The sequence below is a fragment of the Vulpes vulpes genome, chromosome 10 (assembly GCF_048418805.1).
Source record: "Vulpes vulpes isolate BD-2025 chromosome 10, VulVul3, whole genome shotgun sequence".
NCBI classification, from domain to species: domain Eukaryota; kingdom Metazoa; phylum Chordata; class Mammalia; order Carnivora; family Canidae; genus Vulpes; species Vulpes vulpes.
In genome coordinates this window covers 71396536-71413545 of record NC_132789.1, presented here as the reverse complement: position 1 = coordinate 71413545, position 17010 = coordinate 71396536, and the positions used below count along the sequence as shown (strand labels likewise).

General features: G+C 35.8%; 1 protein-coding gene across 5 annotated transcripts in view; it reads right to left on the bottom strand.

Annotated features, from left to right (window-relative positions):
• MRPL42 (mitochondrial ribosomal protein L42) overlaps positions 1-17010 on the bottom strand; it is a 78778-nt gene that overhangs the window by 41415 nt on the left and 20353 nt on the right. Inside the window, exons 6-7 of one of the 5 annotated variants that reach the window (XM_072724573.1) lie at positions 9484-9621; positions 6962-7558 (exon numbers count right to left, since the gene is read on the bottom strand). The exons of 2 other annotated variants lie outside the window; for them this stretch is intronic. In XM_072724573.1, coding sequence (XP_072580674.1) covers positions 9615-9621 — 7 coding nt within the window. In that variant the 3' untranslated portion in view covers positions 6962-7558; positions 9484-9614. 2 more of the 5 variants (XM_025992225.2, XM_072724572.1) reach the window with 2 other exon arrangements.

The following is a 17010-nucleotide window of genomic DNA, read 5'->3' as shown; positions in this document are numbered from 1 at the left end:
GAAAAATATTCCATGCTCATGGATTGGCAGAATTAATATTGTGAAAATGTCAATGTTACCCAGGGCAATTTACACGTTTAATGCAATCCCTATCAAAATACCATGGACTTTCTTCAGAGAGTTAGAACAAATTATTTTAAGATTTGTGTGGAATCAGAAAAGACCCCGAATAGCTAGAGGAATTTTAAAAAAGAAAACCATAGCTGGGGGCATCACAATGCCAGATTTCAGGTTGTACTACAAAGCTGTGGTCATCAAGACAGTGTGGTACTGGCACAAAAACAGACACATAGATCAATGGAACAGAATAGAGAACCCAGAAGTGGACCCTGAACTTTATGGTCAACTAATATTTGATAAAGGAGGAAAGACTATCCATTGGAAGAAAGACAGTCTCTTCAATAAATGGTGTTGGGAAAATTGGACATTCACATGCAGAAGAATGAAACTAGACCACTCTCTTGCACCATACACAAAGATAAACTCAAAATGGATGAGAGATCTAAATGTGAGACAAGATTCCATCAAAATCCTAGAGGAGAACACAGGCAACACCCTTTTCGAACTTGGCCACAGTAACTTCTTGCAAGATACATCCACAAAGGCAAAAGAAACAAAAGTAAAAATGAACTATTGGGACTTCATCAAGATAAAAAGCTTTTGCACAGCAAAGGATACAGTCAACAAAACTAAAAGACAACCTACAGAATGGGAGAAGATATTTGCAAAAGACATATCAGATAAAGGGCTAGTTTCCAAAATCTATAAAGAACTTCTTAAACTCAACACCAAAGAAACAAACAATCCAATCATGAAATGGGCAAAAGACATGAAGAGAAATCTCACAGAGGAAGACATGGACATGGCCAACATGCACATGAGAAAATGCTCTGCATCACTTGCCATCAGGGAAATACAAATCAAAACCACAATGAGATACCACCTCACACCAGTGAGAATGGGGAAAATTAACAAGGCAGGAAACAACAAATGTTGGAGAGGATGCGGAGAAAAGGGAACCCTCTTACACTGTTGGTGGGAATGTGAACTGGTGCAGCCACTCTGGAAAACTGTGTGGAGGTTCCTCAAAGAGTTAAAAATAGACCTGCCCTACGACCCAGCAATTGCACTGTTGGGGATTTACCCCAAAGATTCAGATGCAATGAAATGCCGGGACACCTGCACCCCGATGTTTCTATCAGCAATGTCCACAATAGCCAAACTGTGGAAGGAGCCTCGGTGTCCATCAAAAGATGAATGGATAAAGAAGATGTGGTTTATGTATACAATGGAATATTACTCAGCCATTAGAAACAACAAATTTGCTTCAATGTGGATGGAACTGGAGGGTATTATGCTGAGTGAAGTAAGTCAATCGGAGAAGGACAAACAGTGTATGTTCTCATTCGTTTGGGGAATACAAACAATAGTGAAAGGGAATATAAGGGAAGGGAGAAGAAATGTGTGGGAAATATCAGGAAGGGAGACAGAACATAAAGACTCCTAACTCTGGGAAATGAACTAGGGGTGGTGGAAGGGGAGGAGGGCGGGGGGTGGGGGTGAATGGGTGATGGGCACTGAGGGGGACACTTGACGGGATGAGCACTGGGTGTTAATCTGTATGTTGGTAAATTGAACACCAATAAAAATTAATTTATTAAAAAAATAAAAAAATTATAAATACAGTCAACTGATCTTTGACAAGGGAGTAAATTCAATACAATGAAGCAAAGACAGTCTTTTCAATAAATGGAGCTAGAACAACCAACATCCACATGCAAAAAAATGAATCTAGACACAGAGCTTTCATCCTTCATAAAATTTAACTCAAAATCACATACACACACAAATCAGACCTAAATGTAAAATTCAAAACTATAAAATATAAAACTAGGAGAAGATTTACATGACCTTTGGGGATAACTTTTTAGATACATCAAAGGCTGATCCATGAAAGAAAACATTGATAAGCTAGACCTAATGAAAATTAAAATTTTCTTCTCTGTAAAAAGACACTGTAAAGAAAAGGCAAGCCGTACACTGGGAGAAAATATATGCAAGACACCTATCTGATAGAAGACTGATATACAAAATATACAGAGAACTCTTAAAACTCAACAATAAGAAAACCACCTGATTGAAAAATGGGCCAAAGACCTTAACAATAGACACTTCACCAAAGAAGATACACAGATGGCAAACAGACATATGAGAAGATGCTCCACAAGCAATATATCAAGGAAATGCAAATCAAAACAATTAGATACCACTACACAGCTATTAGAATGGCCAAAATCCAAAAACACTGACATCACCCGATGCTGGTTGAGGATGTGGAGCAGTGGGAACTCTTAGTCACCGTTGGTGGGAATGCAGAATGGTCCAGCCTTTTTGGAAGCAAGCTTGGCAGTTTTTTACAAACCAAACATATTCTTACCTTACAATCCATAATATTGCTCCTTGGCATTTATTCAAAGGAGTTGAAAATGTATGTCCATACCTCTATACAGATGTTTATAGCGGCTTATTTATAATTCTCAAATTTGGGAGCTACCAATATACCCTTCAGTATATCTATACTCTTCAAAAGGTGAATGGATAAAGTGTGGACAATGGAGAATTTTTTAGCACTAAAAAGAAATTAGCTATCAAGATATGAAAAGACATACTAGTAAGTGAAAGAAGCCAATCTGCTGCATTCTGCATGACTCTAACAACATTATGGGAAAGGCAAAACCATGAAGACAAGAAAGATCAGTGGTTTCCAGGTTAGGAAGGGAAAGAGGATGAACAGGCAGACACCATTTTTAGGGATTTTTAAGGCAATGACACTATGCTAATAGATATATAATGGCAGACATATGCCATTCTGTATTTGTCAAAACCCATAGAATGCATAATACCAAGAGTGAACCCTAATGTAAACTATGAACTCTGAGTGATGATGCGTCAATGTAGGTACATCAGCTATAACAAATATATCATCCTGGTGGGTGATACTGGTAAGGGGGGAGCTATGCATATGTGGGGATATGGGAAATATCTGTACTTTTCATTCAATTTTGCTGTGAACTTAAACTGTTCTAAAAACTAAAATCTTTTTTTTTTTTTTAAGATTTATTTATTTGGAGGGAGGGGCAGAAGGAGAGGCAGTGAGTTGTTTTTTTTGTTTTTATTTTTTTAAAAGATTTATTTATTTATTTATTTTTGATAGACACAGAGAGAGAGAGGCAGAGACACAGGAGGAGGGAGAAGCAGGCTCCATGCTGGGAGCCTGACATGGGACTTGATCCCTGGACTCCAGGATCATGCCCTGGGCCAAAGGCAGGCGCCAAACCTCTGAGCCACGCAGGAATCCCTATTTTTTTTTAAAGATTTTATTTAGTTATTCATGAGAGACACAGAGAAAGTTAGAGACATAGGCAGAGGGAGAAGCAGGCTCCCCTTGGGGAGCGTGATGGGGGACTTGATCCCAAGACCCCAGGATCACGACCTGAGCTGAAGGCAGACTCTCAACTACTGAGCCACCCAGGTCCCCTGAGGCAGTGATTAAGCAGATTCTGCCCTGAGTACAGACTCTGAGGTCATGACCTGAGCTGAAACCAAGAGCTGGACACAACCAACTGTGCCACCCAGGTGCCCCTCAAAATAGTCTTATACAAAAAAGTAGAAGTATCCACTAAGATGTTAACAGCATTATTTATAATAGGGGACAAACAGAAACAATGATTATGTCTAAAAGTAGGCAGTTAATTCTGACAATCAGCTTATACAATAATATACATTTGTTAAGAGAGTATTTAATGATATGGCAAAAAATTTAATTATATTAGATGAAAAAATCAAGTTATAAAATAGCATGAATAATTAATACTACTTTTATTTTCTGAAATATGCAGTGAAATAAAAGGGAAGAAAGAAAGCAAAAATTTTAGTGTTATCTTTACAGGAGATAATAAGGGGTAATTTTTATTTTCTATTTACTTTTTAATTAAAAATATTATGTTCATGTTTAAAAACATCATTACGAAAATTAAGTAGCTCAGTAGATACTAGTGAAGTAGATACTGTCATCCTTAAGAAGGGTCCTTTTTTTGTTATTGGCCTAGCAAAAAGTATAGAACCTATTCCTATGTATTAGGGGGTTGGTAAATGCTTGAATAAATCAACAGAATGAATAATGGCCTCAAAATATTTCAACACATAAGTTCACTACTGCTATTTATTCTACTAGTCATTCTTCCCTAAAGAACATCCAAATATTCTCTGGTAATTAAGCACAGTAAGTTACTACCCTTGGGTGAGCAACACTTGAATTGAACACTATGTGAGAGTGCCCTCTGGTGGTTTCACTGACAGTGCTTTTCATCAATGAGGTGTGCAGTTAATCCACCTCACCAATTTCTCACAAGAACTGTGTAGTAAAAACAAAAAACAAACAAAAAACTTAGGGTAGTGAATTTTTCATGAAGCTAAATTAATTCTATTTAAAGGGGCCATTCCACCTTATGTAGTTTTTAAATTTCATGGAAAAGGAAACACCTCACCAATTTCTCACAAGAACTGGGTAGTAAAAACAAAAAACAAACAAAAAACTTAGGGTAGTGAATTTTTCATGAAGCTAAATTAATTCTATTTAAAGGGGCCATTCCACCTTTTATGTAGTTTTTAAATTTCATGGAAAAGGAAACAAATAAGTGGACATTTAATAAAATGTAATGTGATGGTACATAGTTATTTACCCCTGGGGTTGCAGGGAATGGAAGAAGCAGAAAAGAGGTCATGGTGGTGATGGAATATGTACTTATTTAGCAAAACTAAATAATAGTAATCCATGAAAACCAAATTCCAGCAACTACAGTATTCATCTGTATTTCCAGTAGAATAAGATTGAAGTCAAATCCGTCAAAGCATTGACATGTAGATGTGTGGTTCGGGAATCTTAGAGTTGAAAATTTCTATTTAGTACATCCTTGAACTTAGAAAAAATTTCTTATTTAATTAATTAAATTATTTTTTCTTCCTTTTAAAATGTGGCATATCTCAATCTTTGTAAAAATTTGGGTATAATTCAACCTAAAAAAAAAATTTAACCATTTTTCAATGTCATTAAACATAGTTGGTAAATATTTGATTAAGTTCTACCAACTTGTTTTGCTTTAATCTTTCCCTCCAAATTAATGTATTAATGAAAAAAGTAAGCTACTTAAAAACATTTCCTTTTGGTATCAGAAGGTGGCCATTATTATTTCCTTTACACTTTCCTATTTATATTCCTTACATTTACTAAATACTTAAAACTTCAGCTAGAGTGCCTTTATTAAAAGAACTAGATTAGGGACACCTGGGTGGCTCAGGGATTGAGCGTCTGCCTTTGGCTCAGGTTATGATCCTGGAGTCCCGGGATCGAGTCTCACGTCGGGCTTCCTGCATGGAGCCTGCTTCTCCCTCTGCCTGTCTCTGCCTCTCTCTCTCTCTCTCTGTGTGTCTCTCATTCATTCATTCATAAATAAATAACTAGATTCTCATTCATTCATTCATAAATAAATAACTAGATTAAACAGACTTTAAATGAAATGAAAACTTCATTTCAGTGAATTTCATTCAATTTCACTTCACTGAAGTAATTTTTCCCATCAGATTTCTAAATAACACAAATATTTTACAAGTTTGAATAAAGCACTTTTCTTCTTAAAAGATTCTTTACTTCCGGGCAGCCCTGGTGGCGCAGTGGTTTGGCGCCGCCTGCAGCCTGGGGTGTGATCCTGGAGACCCGGGATCGAGTCCCACATTGGGCTTCCTGTATGGAGCCTGCTTCTCCCTCTGTGTCTTTGCCTCTCTCTCGCTCTCTCTGAATGAATAAATAAATCTTTAAAAAAAAAAAAAAAGATTCTTTACTTCCTAAATTGAAATCACAGGGGTATTAAGGATCACATAGAAGGTGGTAGTGACAATCAACAACAGAATAATCTATTAACATTAATTTATAATACTAATTTAGTGATATTAACATTTTAACCCAGAGTAGCATGTGTTCTGAAGCTAGTAATTTTTTAAATGACCAGAAAAAAATATCAAAACAAATTATATTAATATTCTTTCTAGGAAAGTACATTCTTGGGTGAGGAAAATACCCTTTTGCCACAATAAATGCACTGTAAAAAAGCTCTGGGGCCAGACCATTTGGATTTTGGCTCTCCCACTTGCTAAGTAGGTAGGATTCAAGTCACTTGGCTTTACCTGTAAAATGGGGATGATGCTCTTCCTTTAAAGGATTATTGTGAGGGACACCTGGGTGGCTCAGCGGTTCAGCGCCTGCCTTCCGCCCATGGCGTGATCCTGGGGTCCCAGGATCGAGTCCCACATCGGGCTCCCTGCATGGAGCCACTTCTCCCTCTGCCTATGTTTCTCATGAATAAACAAAATCTTAAAAAAATAAAGGATTATTGTGAGAATTTAATAATGATGTATATAAAGGACTTCACAGACAGTAGATCTAATTAAAATGTAATAACAGTTGACCCTTGAACAAGGGGGTTAGGGATACTAACCCTCCATGCAGTCAAAAATCCATGTATAACTTTGACTTCCCAAAAAATTAACTTATGTCCTACTCTTGACTGGTAGCCTTACTGATTAACATAGTCAATTAACATATTATCTTACATGTTATCTTACATTGTATTCTTACAATAAAGCTAGAGAAAAGAAAATGTTACTAAGAAAATCATAAGAAAGAGGAGTGCCTGGGTGGCTCAGTAGATGAAGCGTCTGCCTTTGGCTCAGGTCATGACCCTAAGGTCCTGAGATGGACTTTCTGCTTAGCAAGGAATCTGCTTCTCCTCCCTCTGCCATTCCCCCTGCCTGTGTTCTCTGACTGTTATGTCAAATAAATAAATAAAATCTTAAAGAAAGAAAGAAAAATCTTAAGAAAGAGAAAATACAACTTACAGTACTGGACTTTATTTATTTATTTATTTATTTATTTATTTATTTATTTATTTATTTATTTATATGAAAAAAAATCTGTGTATAGGTGGACCCACATAGTTCAAACTCATGTTGTTCAAGAGTCAACAGTAATTTAATAATTTCCTAGAAGCCACAACAAAGAATTGTAACATTTATTTTCTGGGTGGACTTCATGCGTTTCTTTTCAAAAGCAATTTGAAAATCTCCTTGAGAAGGAGAACCATGCACATTTCTATTAATCATATTTATACTACTAACAATATTTGACTGATTATGTAAAAATATCTAATCACACTAGACACATAAAAATAAATGGTAGACCTTAATATCTCAAAAGCAAAGATGAAATAGGTTTCTGTAAATAAGAATGTCAAATCCACGATTCCCTAATATATATAAAGAAATACACATTCTAACATATGAAAAGACATTTTATTATCATTTTGCTATATAACATATTAATGAATATACTCAATTGCGTTTCTCAAATGGCAAATGAGACACAAGATAACATCTTTTTGATTCCTGAAAACCTCAGTATCATCTGTCTTTTGGAGGATCCAGTTTCCTACGACGTCTATGATACCTTGAAAAGAAGAAAATATTTAAGATATTATTTTAGTAAATGTGTTTCTAAAAAAAAGTATCAAATTTCTGTGATTAGTTTGTTGTTCATTAGTACTCAGTGAAATCAAAGAAACCTAATATATATATGTGTGTGTGTGTATATATATATATATACACACACACACATATATATATATGCTGTTAGATATATCCAAGATAAATATTTAAATATTTCTTAGTAAGAAGCCACATTTCCCGACTGAAAATTGTTTTCCACTAAATAAGCATTTTGAAAAGTTTTTTTTTTTTGTTTTGTTTTTTTTTTGCCACTCTTGAGGTCAATTTCAATATACTAACCTGGATAATTGATCTTTAATTAAAACTGATAATTGTCTTGGGGCGCCCAGATGGCTAAGTCAGTTAAGCATCTACCTTTGGCTTAAGTCATGATCCCAAGGTCCTGGAATCAAGACCAGCAACAGGCTCCCAGCTCAGTGAGGAGATGGCTTTTCCCTCTCCCTCTGCCCCTGCTCCTGGCTTGTGCTCACTCTCTCTCTCTCTCTCTCTCTCTCTCTCAAATAAATAGAAAATAAAACCTAAAAAAAACCAAAAACTAATAATTGTCTTTATAGTAAATAAAGAGCACATCATAAATATGCTAAATATGCTTTATTAAAGTTTTATTTATAAGGGGATATTTTCCCCTAAATGGAGGTTTTGTAAGCTGCCAAATCATGTTTTAATATACAATAGGATACAACTAATATGTTTACAGAAAAATGTACGTCACAAAAAATGGAACAAATGCAAATTAAAACAGTGAGAGAATTTTGTTTTTGCAATCACAATTTTTTTAAAAATCATAAATGCCCAACCCAAGCACAGGTGTGATGAAATGAACATCAGACCCAACTAGTTAAAGTATTAACTAGTACAATACTTATGAAAAGTAGTATAGCAATATATATCAAAAAATATTTTTATTTTTATTTTTAATTTTTTAAATTTTTATTTATTTATGATAGTCAGAGAGAGAGAGAGAGAGAGAGAGAGAGAGAGAGAGGCAGAGACACAGGCAGAGGGAGAAGCAGGCTCCATGCACCGGGAGCCCGATGTGGGATTCGATCCCGGGTCTCCAGGATCACGCCCTGGGCCAAAGGCAGGCACCAAACCGCTGCGCCACCCAGGGATCCCCTCAAAAAATATTTTTAAAGCCAAAGCTTTTGATCTAGTAATTCTTCTGGAAATCTATTCTAAACTATATAGAAAAATAGTTAAAATATTAACTATCTTACTACTAAAATATTAAATATTAATTGGGGAGGGGGAGATACAGGATGTAAATGTATATATACAGTATGATTAAAGCCATATAAAAATATACAAATAAAACTTATGACAAATATAAAAAGAGAAATGAAATGCATTGTTAGTAATCACTGACTTTAAGTGATTTACCAGGGAGAATTTTTCTTTTTTGGTTCTTTGCATTTCCTTATTTTCTTTATTGATTTAAGAGAATTTCTACACAGAGTATACATGTTTATGGTGATGACTTCTCTTCAAAAATTCCCATAAGGCCAGATTTTGGCAAGTTGGTCTGAGTTTTTACTTTTTTTGCTAATGTGGAAATTCAACGTAAGGATTTCTATACCATAAATGGTAAGACACACGTACCTCATGCTATTTACTTGTGATTAAGATACTGAAAGCATTCTTTTTTGCTTATCTTATGGTTTTATAAGGCAACTCTCCTACACATTGTTTTTTGATACTGATTTTTTGAAAATTGGCAAAACAGTAAATAACTTTAAAAAAATGAAGTACATCTATATACAATAACACAAAACATTAACTTGTAGAATAATACATATAGCATAATATAATTTACATAAACTTTTCTACATCTACTTATACTGGCATAAAAAAATTATAGAAAATTACCATTTTCTTAAGGGTTCCAGTTATGTGCCAGATCATCAAAGTCTTATTAGTGCAACCTTGAAACGTGCTCTCTCAAAGCAGCTAGTCATCAGAATAGGGGTTCGCGAAGTGACACTATCTTCGCATGAATTTCAATATCTGCATGAATTATCATGCATGAATTTCAATATCTGCTATAATCAATCACTAGCCAGAAGCAAGCACCTTAATTATATGGTACCCTTATAACTTATCATCAGACTCAGACCCTTGAGATAATTAAAACCCCACCCTATTAATAATTAAGAGAAGAGTTAAACTAAGACTATTCCTGGAATCCAAAACACATAGTTACTTACCCTTCTGAAATTACACAATGACTCAATGATATCTGAAATATTTGTCCACAGTTCTTAATCCAGAGCAGAACTTTATCTCCTGGCTCACACTGCAGCTATCCAGCTGGATAGCTGGATAGTCAAATCTGTTTCCTACTGATGGGAGTAACTCATTTTTGTGGCCCCCAGGAAAAACAGGTAGTTATTTAAATAAAATAGTACTGCTGTTCATACATTTATAGCATTGTTACATTTCAAGAAGTTTAAAATTATTTTCCAAATCTTTCCATCCAGCCTTCTTTCAGTCCTTCCATCCTTATTTTCTTCAACATAACTTTATACCTAGTAGAGCTATGTTAGCTTACCATCTTCTTTTTTAAGAGGTATAATGAGGATCATATCATTTACCCATTCACTTATTAATTTGTAGATGTGTGAGCATCTACTATATGCCAGGGACTACTTCTAAGTGCTAAGAATTCTTACATTTCAGTGTAGGAGAGAGGAAAACCAGTAAGTTGGCCAGGGATGATTTCAGGGAATAAAAACCCAAAGGAAGTGAGAAAACTAGCTTTGCTGATACTAGTAGGAAGAGAATTCCATGTAGAGTGAACAGCAATATAAGGGCTTTAAAAGAAAGGAATGTTCATGGAACAGCCAAAAGGCCATGGGGCTGGAACAGAGTGAACTAAGAGGATAATGATAGAAAATGAGAGTGGAGAGGTAACAGAGGATCAGACCACACAGGTTCTTGTAGGTAACAGTTAAGGCCTTTAGCTTTTTTGAGTAAGATGGGAAACCACTGGAAGGTTTTCAACAGAAAAATTGTAAGAACTGAGGGAAGTTTTTAACAGTATTACTTTGGTAATATGCTAAGAACAAACTGTAGAGAAGTAAAGCAGAAGCAGGGAGACCAGTTAGGAAGTGGCTTCAATAAACCAAGACAAAAGATGGTGGCATGGACCAGGATGGTGGCAAAAGGAATAGTGATAAATGGTCAAATGTGGATACATTCTGGGAGACAGAGCTAACAGGATTTGGTGATAGACCAGATGTTGGGTGTGAGACAAAGAGATGAATTAAGAATGGCACTAAGGTTTCTGGCTCAAGCCACTAGAAGACTGGAGCTAGCATTAACTGAGATAGGGAAGGCGTCAGGAGAATCTTGTTTGTGTGAGACCTTCAGGAGACAATATTAAGTCAGGGATGCCCATAAGACGTGTCATGTAAGTAGCTGGATGGATATACAGGTCTGGAGGTCAGGGGACAGGTCTTGACCAGAGATAGAATTGGGAGCCATCAAGGTATATAAAACCATGAGACTGGATGAGGGCACTGTCTTAGAAAATGAGAAAGGAAAGAGGAGAACTGCTCCTTGGGCACTCCAAAATTTAGAGGTAAAAGAGATGGAAAGGAATCAGGAGAAACCAAGATAGTATATGAACTTTGGATACATAAAAAGAGTTTCAATTAAGTTATTATGGTTGAATTAATGAGAAAAGTACCAGAAAACTCAGACACAACCATTAGGGACTGTTATATTGCTAAAATGACGTGTTCTGGAAAGAATTATAATGGAAGGAAAGCATCATTATTACTTCAATTTTTTTCATGCCAAACTGAGGAAGACTGAAGAAAGGAAAAACAGCTTGTACACAAAGGCTTGCAACTAAGGGCATGACATACTTGCTTCCTGAGTGCTGGCGACTCTAAAGGCCAATGGGAGAAACCTCAGGGGCTGCTGGGGAGGGCAAAACAACTCAGAATCATGTCCTTAAAACTATTTACAAAAGGGCTATCTAACACAAATTGTTGTTGGCAATATGAAAAAAAAATGGATTCGCATAGGGGTACATTTCGAAAAATATATTCAAAGCCCCATGACTTCAGTTAATATAACATAATGGCTAAGCTAGTTTGTTTTCATACCTGCAGTATCATCAAACAGGAAGAAGCAGGAGCTGCATGGTTACGTAGGTTATCTTTTGAAATCAACCTCTGCACAAGTGAATGTAAAAATAGTCATTCAGGCAAAGACAGAGGATAAGGAACTAAAAGTTAAATTTAACCCCAAAGCCAATGTCCTGAGTTTCCTCATCACCCACCTTTCACACTAAAACTTCAACACAGCCCTAGCACCCACTCTCACAAAGCCCAAATCTAAGACTCTTTGAATTGCTAACTAGATTCCCAGACTTGACCTAATCGAATCATCAGTGTTTATTGGCCACTGGGCTATTTCAGCATCAGTTCTGTACAGTCATACTACTTATACTTCCAGCCCATCCACTCTGGGTGAGGCTGATAATTAAATGCATGGTTCAGGACTGAATGAAGTGAGGAAACACCTTTGTATCATAAAAACTTTACTGACCTTGATTAAGAATTTGATAATAAAGAACATCTTACTCTACCTGAGACCTTTCTAAATAAAAATGAAATTGAATAAAGTCACATAATTTGATAGCTAAACTCTAGGATAAAACTTCTAAGAATTACTGAGAAATTCATCAGTGACCATCCCAATAAAGTACATTTCAAAGAAAAACTGAACACCTTCAAGAACCTGTAAAGACAATTAGGTAAGAGAGTATTTCATGGGATGCCTGGGTGGCTCAGTGGTTAAGCATCTGCCTTTGGCTCAGGGTGTGATCCCAGAGTTCCAGGATTGAGTCTCCCATCGGGCTCTCTGCATGGAGTCTGCTTCTTCCTCTGCCTATGTCTCTGCCTCTCTCTCTCTGTGTCTCTCATGAACTAAATAAATAAAATCTTTAAAAATAATAATAATTAGGTAAGAATATTTCATCAGACAGCAACTGAGCACCCACACACTGTATCAGAGATCATGTGGAAAACTACAGAACAAAAGATGCAATCCTGATGATGAGAGAATAATTTAGAGTGGTAGATATAAACAAAAAATTACCCACAAATATAAGTATAACATTAACAGATATCTAGCCACCTATAGTTACATATAGTTGGGCTAAGAGAAATAATAGCTATTCAAAATGACTATAATCAAATTAAATTTCAAGAAGAAAGTAAACTAAAAGCAAATGGCCGAAGAATGAAAGCACTGAAAATCAAAGGAAACAGCATTTAAGATGGCTTGGTACTAAAACGAAAAGTCAAATTGGACAAAAAAGCAAAATCCAATTATATTCTACTTCTAAGAAACCCACTGAAATATAAAGACACAGATAGGTTAAAAGTAAAAGAACAGAAATAGATAGATCATGTAAACACCAATCAAAAGAAGGTTAGATAGGCTCTAGTAGTACTAGACAAATTATATTTCAGAAAAAGAAATATTAGCAGCAATAACAAGAAGACTTCAATAAAGATAAAGGTGTCAATTCATCAAGAAAATATAATGATAATAAATGTATGTACAACTAACAACAGAACTTCAAAATTTATGAACACAGAATTAGGAAGAGAAATAGAAAAATCCATTAAGTATAAAATATAGACTTCAATGTTCCTCTAATAATAATTGATTAAACAGAAAATTAGTGAGGGTCTAGAAAACTTGAACAACACTACCAGCCAAGTAGATCTAATTCATATTTTTGTATTTTTAGAACACTACTATCAATAGCAACAGAATATACACCTATTTTCCAACTGTGTATGAAATATTCATCAAGAAAGACCATAATCAGGATGCCTGGGTGGCTCAGTGGTTGAGCATCTGCCTTGGGCCCAAGGTGTGATCCTCAAGTCCTGGGCCATAAAACAAATCTTAATCAATTTAAATAATCTCTACACCCAACATGGGGCTTGAACTCACAACCTTGAGATCAAGAGCCATAGGCTCCTACTGACTGAGCCAGCCAGGCACCTCTGAATCTTAATCAATTTAAAGACTGAAATCCTACAAAGTATGCTTTGTGATTACAACAGAATTAAGCCAGAAACCAGTACAGAAAGGTATCTGAAAATTTTTTAAATATTTAGAAATCAATTCACTGCTAAGTAATCCATGGGTAAAAGAAGAAATCACAAGGGAAATCAGAAAACATTTTGAACTAAATGGAAGTGAAAACATCAAAATCTGTGGGATGCAGCTAAAGCAGTACTTAATGGGGAATTTATAGCATTAAAAACTTAAAAAAAGAGACAAGTTTTTAAACAATAAACCTTAAACTAGAAAAGGAACAAATTAAAGCCCGAGTAAGCAGAAGGAAGGAGAAGGAAGGAAATAACAAGGAACAAAAATAGAAAACTGGGGTGCCTGGGTGGCTCAGTTGGTTATGCATCCAAGTCTTGATCTAAGCTCAGGTCATGATCTCAGCATTGTGAGTTCAAAGCCTCAGTGTACAGCCTACTTAAAATAATAATAAAAACAGAAAAGCAACAGAGAGAATCAGTTAAACCAAAAGCTGGTTCTCAAAAAATATCAACAAAATAACACCAGAAATAAGAGAGATGATACAGCTACAGATTATGAAAATACTTAAAGGATAATTAAGGAATATTATAAACTATGTACAAATAAATGCAACAATTTAGGTAAGATGGGTAAATCCCTGAAGGGTTTTGATACAAAGTATCAAAGCTCCCTCAAGAAGACATAAATTGAATAGTCCTAACTACTGAGTACAAAAGTTGAATTTGCAGTTAAAAATCTTTCCACAAAGAAAATTTCAGACCCAGATGGCTTTCACTGGTAAATTCCAACATTAAGAAGTAATATCCATTCGACACATACTCTTTCCAAAAACTAGAGAAGGAAATAGTACCAAACCTACTCTATGTCGCAAGCTTTACTCTGAAACCAAAACAGACAAAGATATTATAAACCTATAGACCAATGCCCATAATAAAGATATGAAAATTCTACAACAAAATTTAAGCAATTAAATCCAAACAACATACACACACAAAATAATATATCGTGACCAAGTGAAGTTTTAGCCCAGGAACAAAAGGTTGGTACAACATTTAAAGTCATTCAATATAATTCATCACATGACTAAATAAGAAAAACCATATGATCATTTTAATGAATACAGAAAAAAGCATCTGGGGATCCCTGGGTGGCACAGCGGTTTAGCGCCTGCCTTTGCCCCAGAGCGCGATCCTGGAGACCTGGGATCGAATCCCACGTCGGGCTCCCAGTGCATGGAGCCTGCTTCTCCCTCAGCCTATGTCTCTGCCTCTCTCTCTCTCTCTCTGTGACTATCATAAATAAATTAAATTAAAAAAAAAAAAAAGAAAGAAAAAAGCATCTAACAAAATTCAACATCCATTCATGATAAAAACTCTTCACACCAGGAAAAGAGGGATTTTCTCAACTTGAGAAAGGGCATCTATAAAAAGACCCACATAGAAACATCATTTTTTTTTTTTAAGATTTTATTTATTTATTCACGAGAGACACAGAGGCAGAGAGAGAAGCAGGCTCCATGCTGGGAGCCTGATGCAGGATTCGATCCCGGGTCTCCAGGATCACACCCCGGGCTCAAGGTGGCGCTAAACTGTTGAGCCACCCAGGCTGCCCAGAAATATCACTCTTAATGTTTAAAGACTCACTGCTTTCCCTCACTAAAACTGGGGAAAAAAGCAATGATGTCCATTCTCAACACTGTTAAGCAATATTGTACTTAAGACTCTAAGCTGTGCAATAAAGCAAAAAATAAAAAGCATACAGATATAAAAGAGGTAAAATTGTCTTTATTCAATGACACCATGATCATCTATATAGAAAATACTAAGGAATATATTTAAAAAGCTACCAGAACTACTCTCAAGATCACAGGAAATGCCACCAATAAACAAAAATAAATCATATTTCTACAACAAATAAAATTGTATTACAAACGACAAATCTTTGGAAACTGAAATTAAAAACCTAATACTATTTATAATAGCATAAAATTATGAAATATTTGAAATAAGTGTAACAAAAAACGTCAAGTGTTCATACACTGCAAATTATATAAAACACAAGTGAAAAAAATTTTTTTTAAGATTTTATTTCTTCATTCATAAAAGACACAGAGAGAGGCAGAGACATAGGCAGAGGAAGAAGCAGGCTCCCCATGGAGCCTGATGCGGGACTCGATCCCAGGACCCCTGGATCACAACCTGAGCCAAAGGTAGACGCTCAACCACTGAGCCACCAGGTGCCCCAAGTGAAAAATTTTTAAAGACTTAAATAAATGGAGAAATATAACATTTTAGTGGACAGAAAGATTTGATACCATTTTAAGACATCAATTTTGAAACTGATCTAGAGACTGAATGTAATCTCCTTCAAATCCCAGCAGGCTTTCTATAGAAACTGATAAGCTGATTCTAAAATTTATAAAGAAATGCAAAAGATTGCATTTTTGCAAATGCTAAGACTGCTGAGACAGCATTGAAAAAAAACAAAAATTAGAGGACTTTACCTGATTTCAAGACTTAGTTAAAGCTATTTAGCCAAAACAGAATGGTATGGCAAAGACAGACAATGGAACAAAATAGAGAGTTCAGGATCACATATATATGCTCAACTGAGTTTCAACAAAGTTCGTAGGGGAATTGAACAGTAAAAGATAATATAATCAACTAATGGTGTTGGAATAACTGGATTTATATGTGCCAAAAAAGGAACCTCAACTTAGGACTCACTGTGTATAAAAATTAACTGTAAATGGATTATAGACATAAATGTTAGAGCTTAAATTATAAAACTTCTACAAGAAAACAGAAGAAAGTCTTACTGACCTTAGGTCAGGCAAGGTTTTTTTTTTTTTTTAAGATTTTATTTATTTATTTATCAGAGACACACACACAGAGAGAGAGAGAGAGAGAAAGGCAGAGACACAGGCAGAGGGAGAAGCAGGTTCCATGCAGGGAGCCCGACGTGGGACTCAATCCGGGGTCTCCACACCCTGGGCTGAAGGCGGCGCTAAACCGCTGAGCCACCGGGGCTGCCCAGGCAAAGGTTTTTTAAGTAGAATGTAAAAAGCCTGAACTAAAAGGAAATATTTGTAAATTGGACTTAATGAAAATTATAAAAATTTTTTATCTTCAAAAGACACTATTAAAGAAATGGGGCAGCCTGCGTGGCTCAGCAGTTTAGCACCTGCCTTCAGCCCAGGGCGTGATCCTGGAGATCTGGGATTGAGTCCCATGTCAGGCTCCTGCATGCAGCCTGCTTCTCCCTCTGCCCGTGTCTCTGCCTCTCTCTCTCTCTCTCAATCTCTCTGTGTGT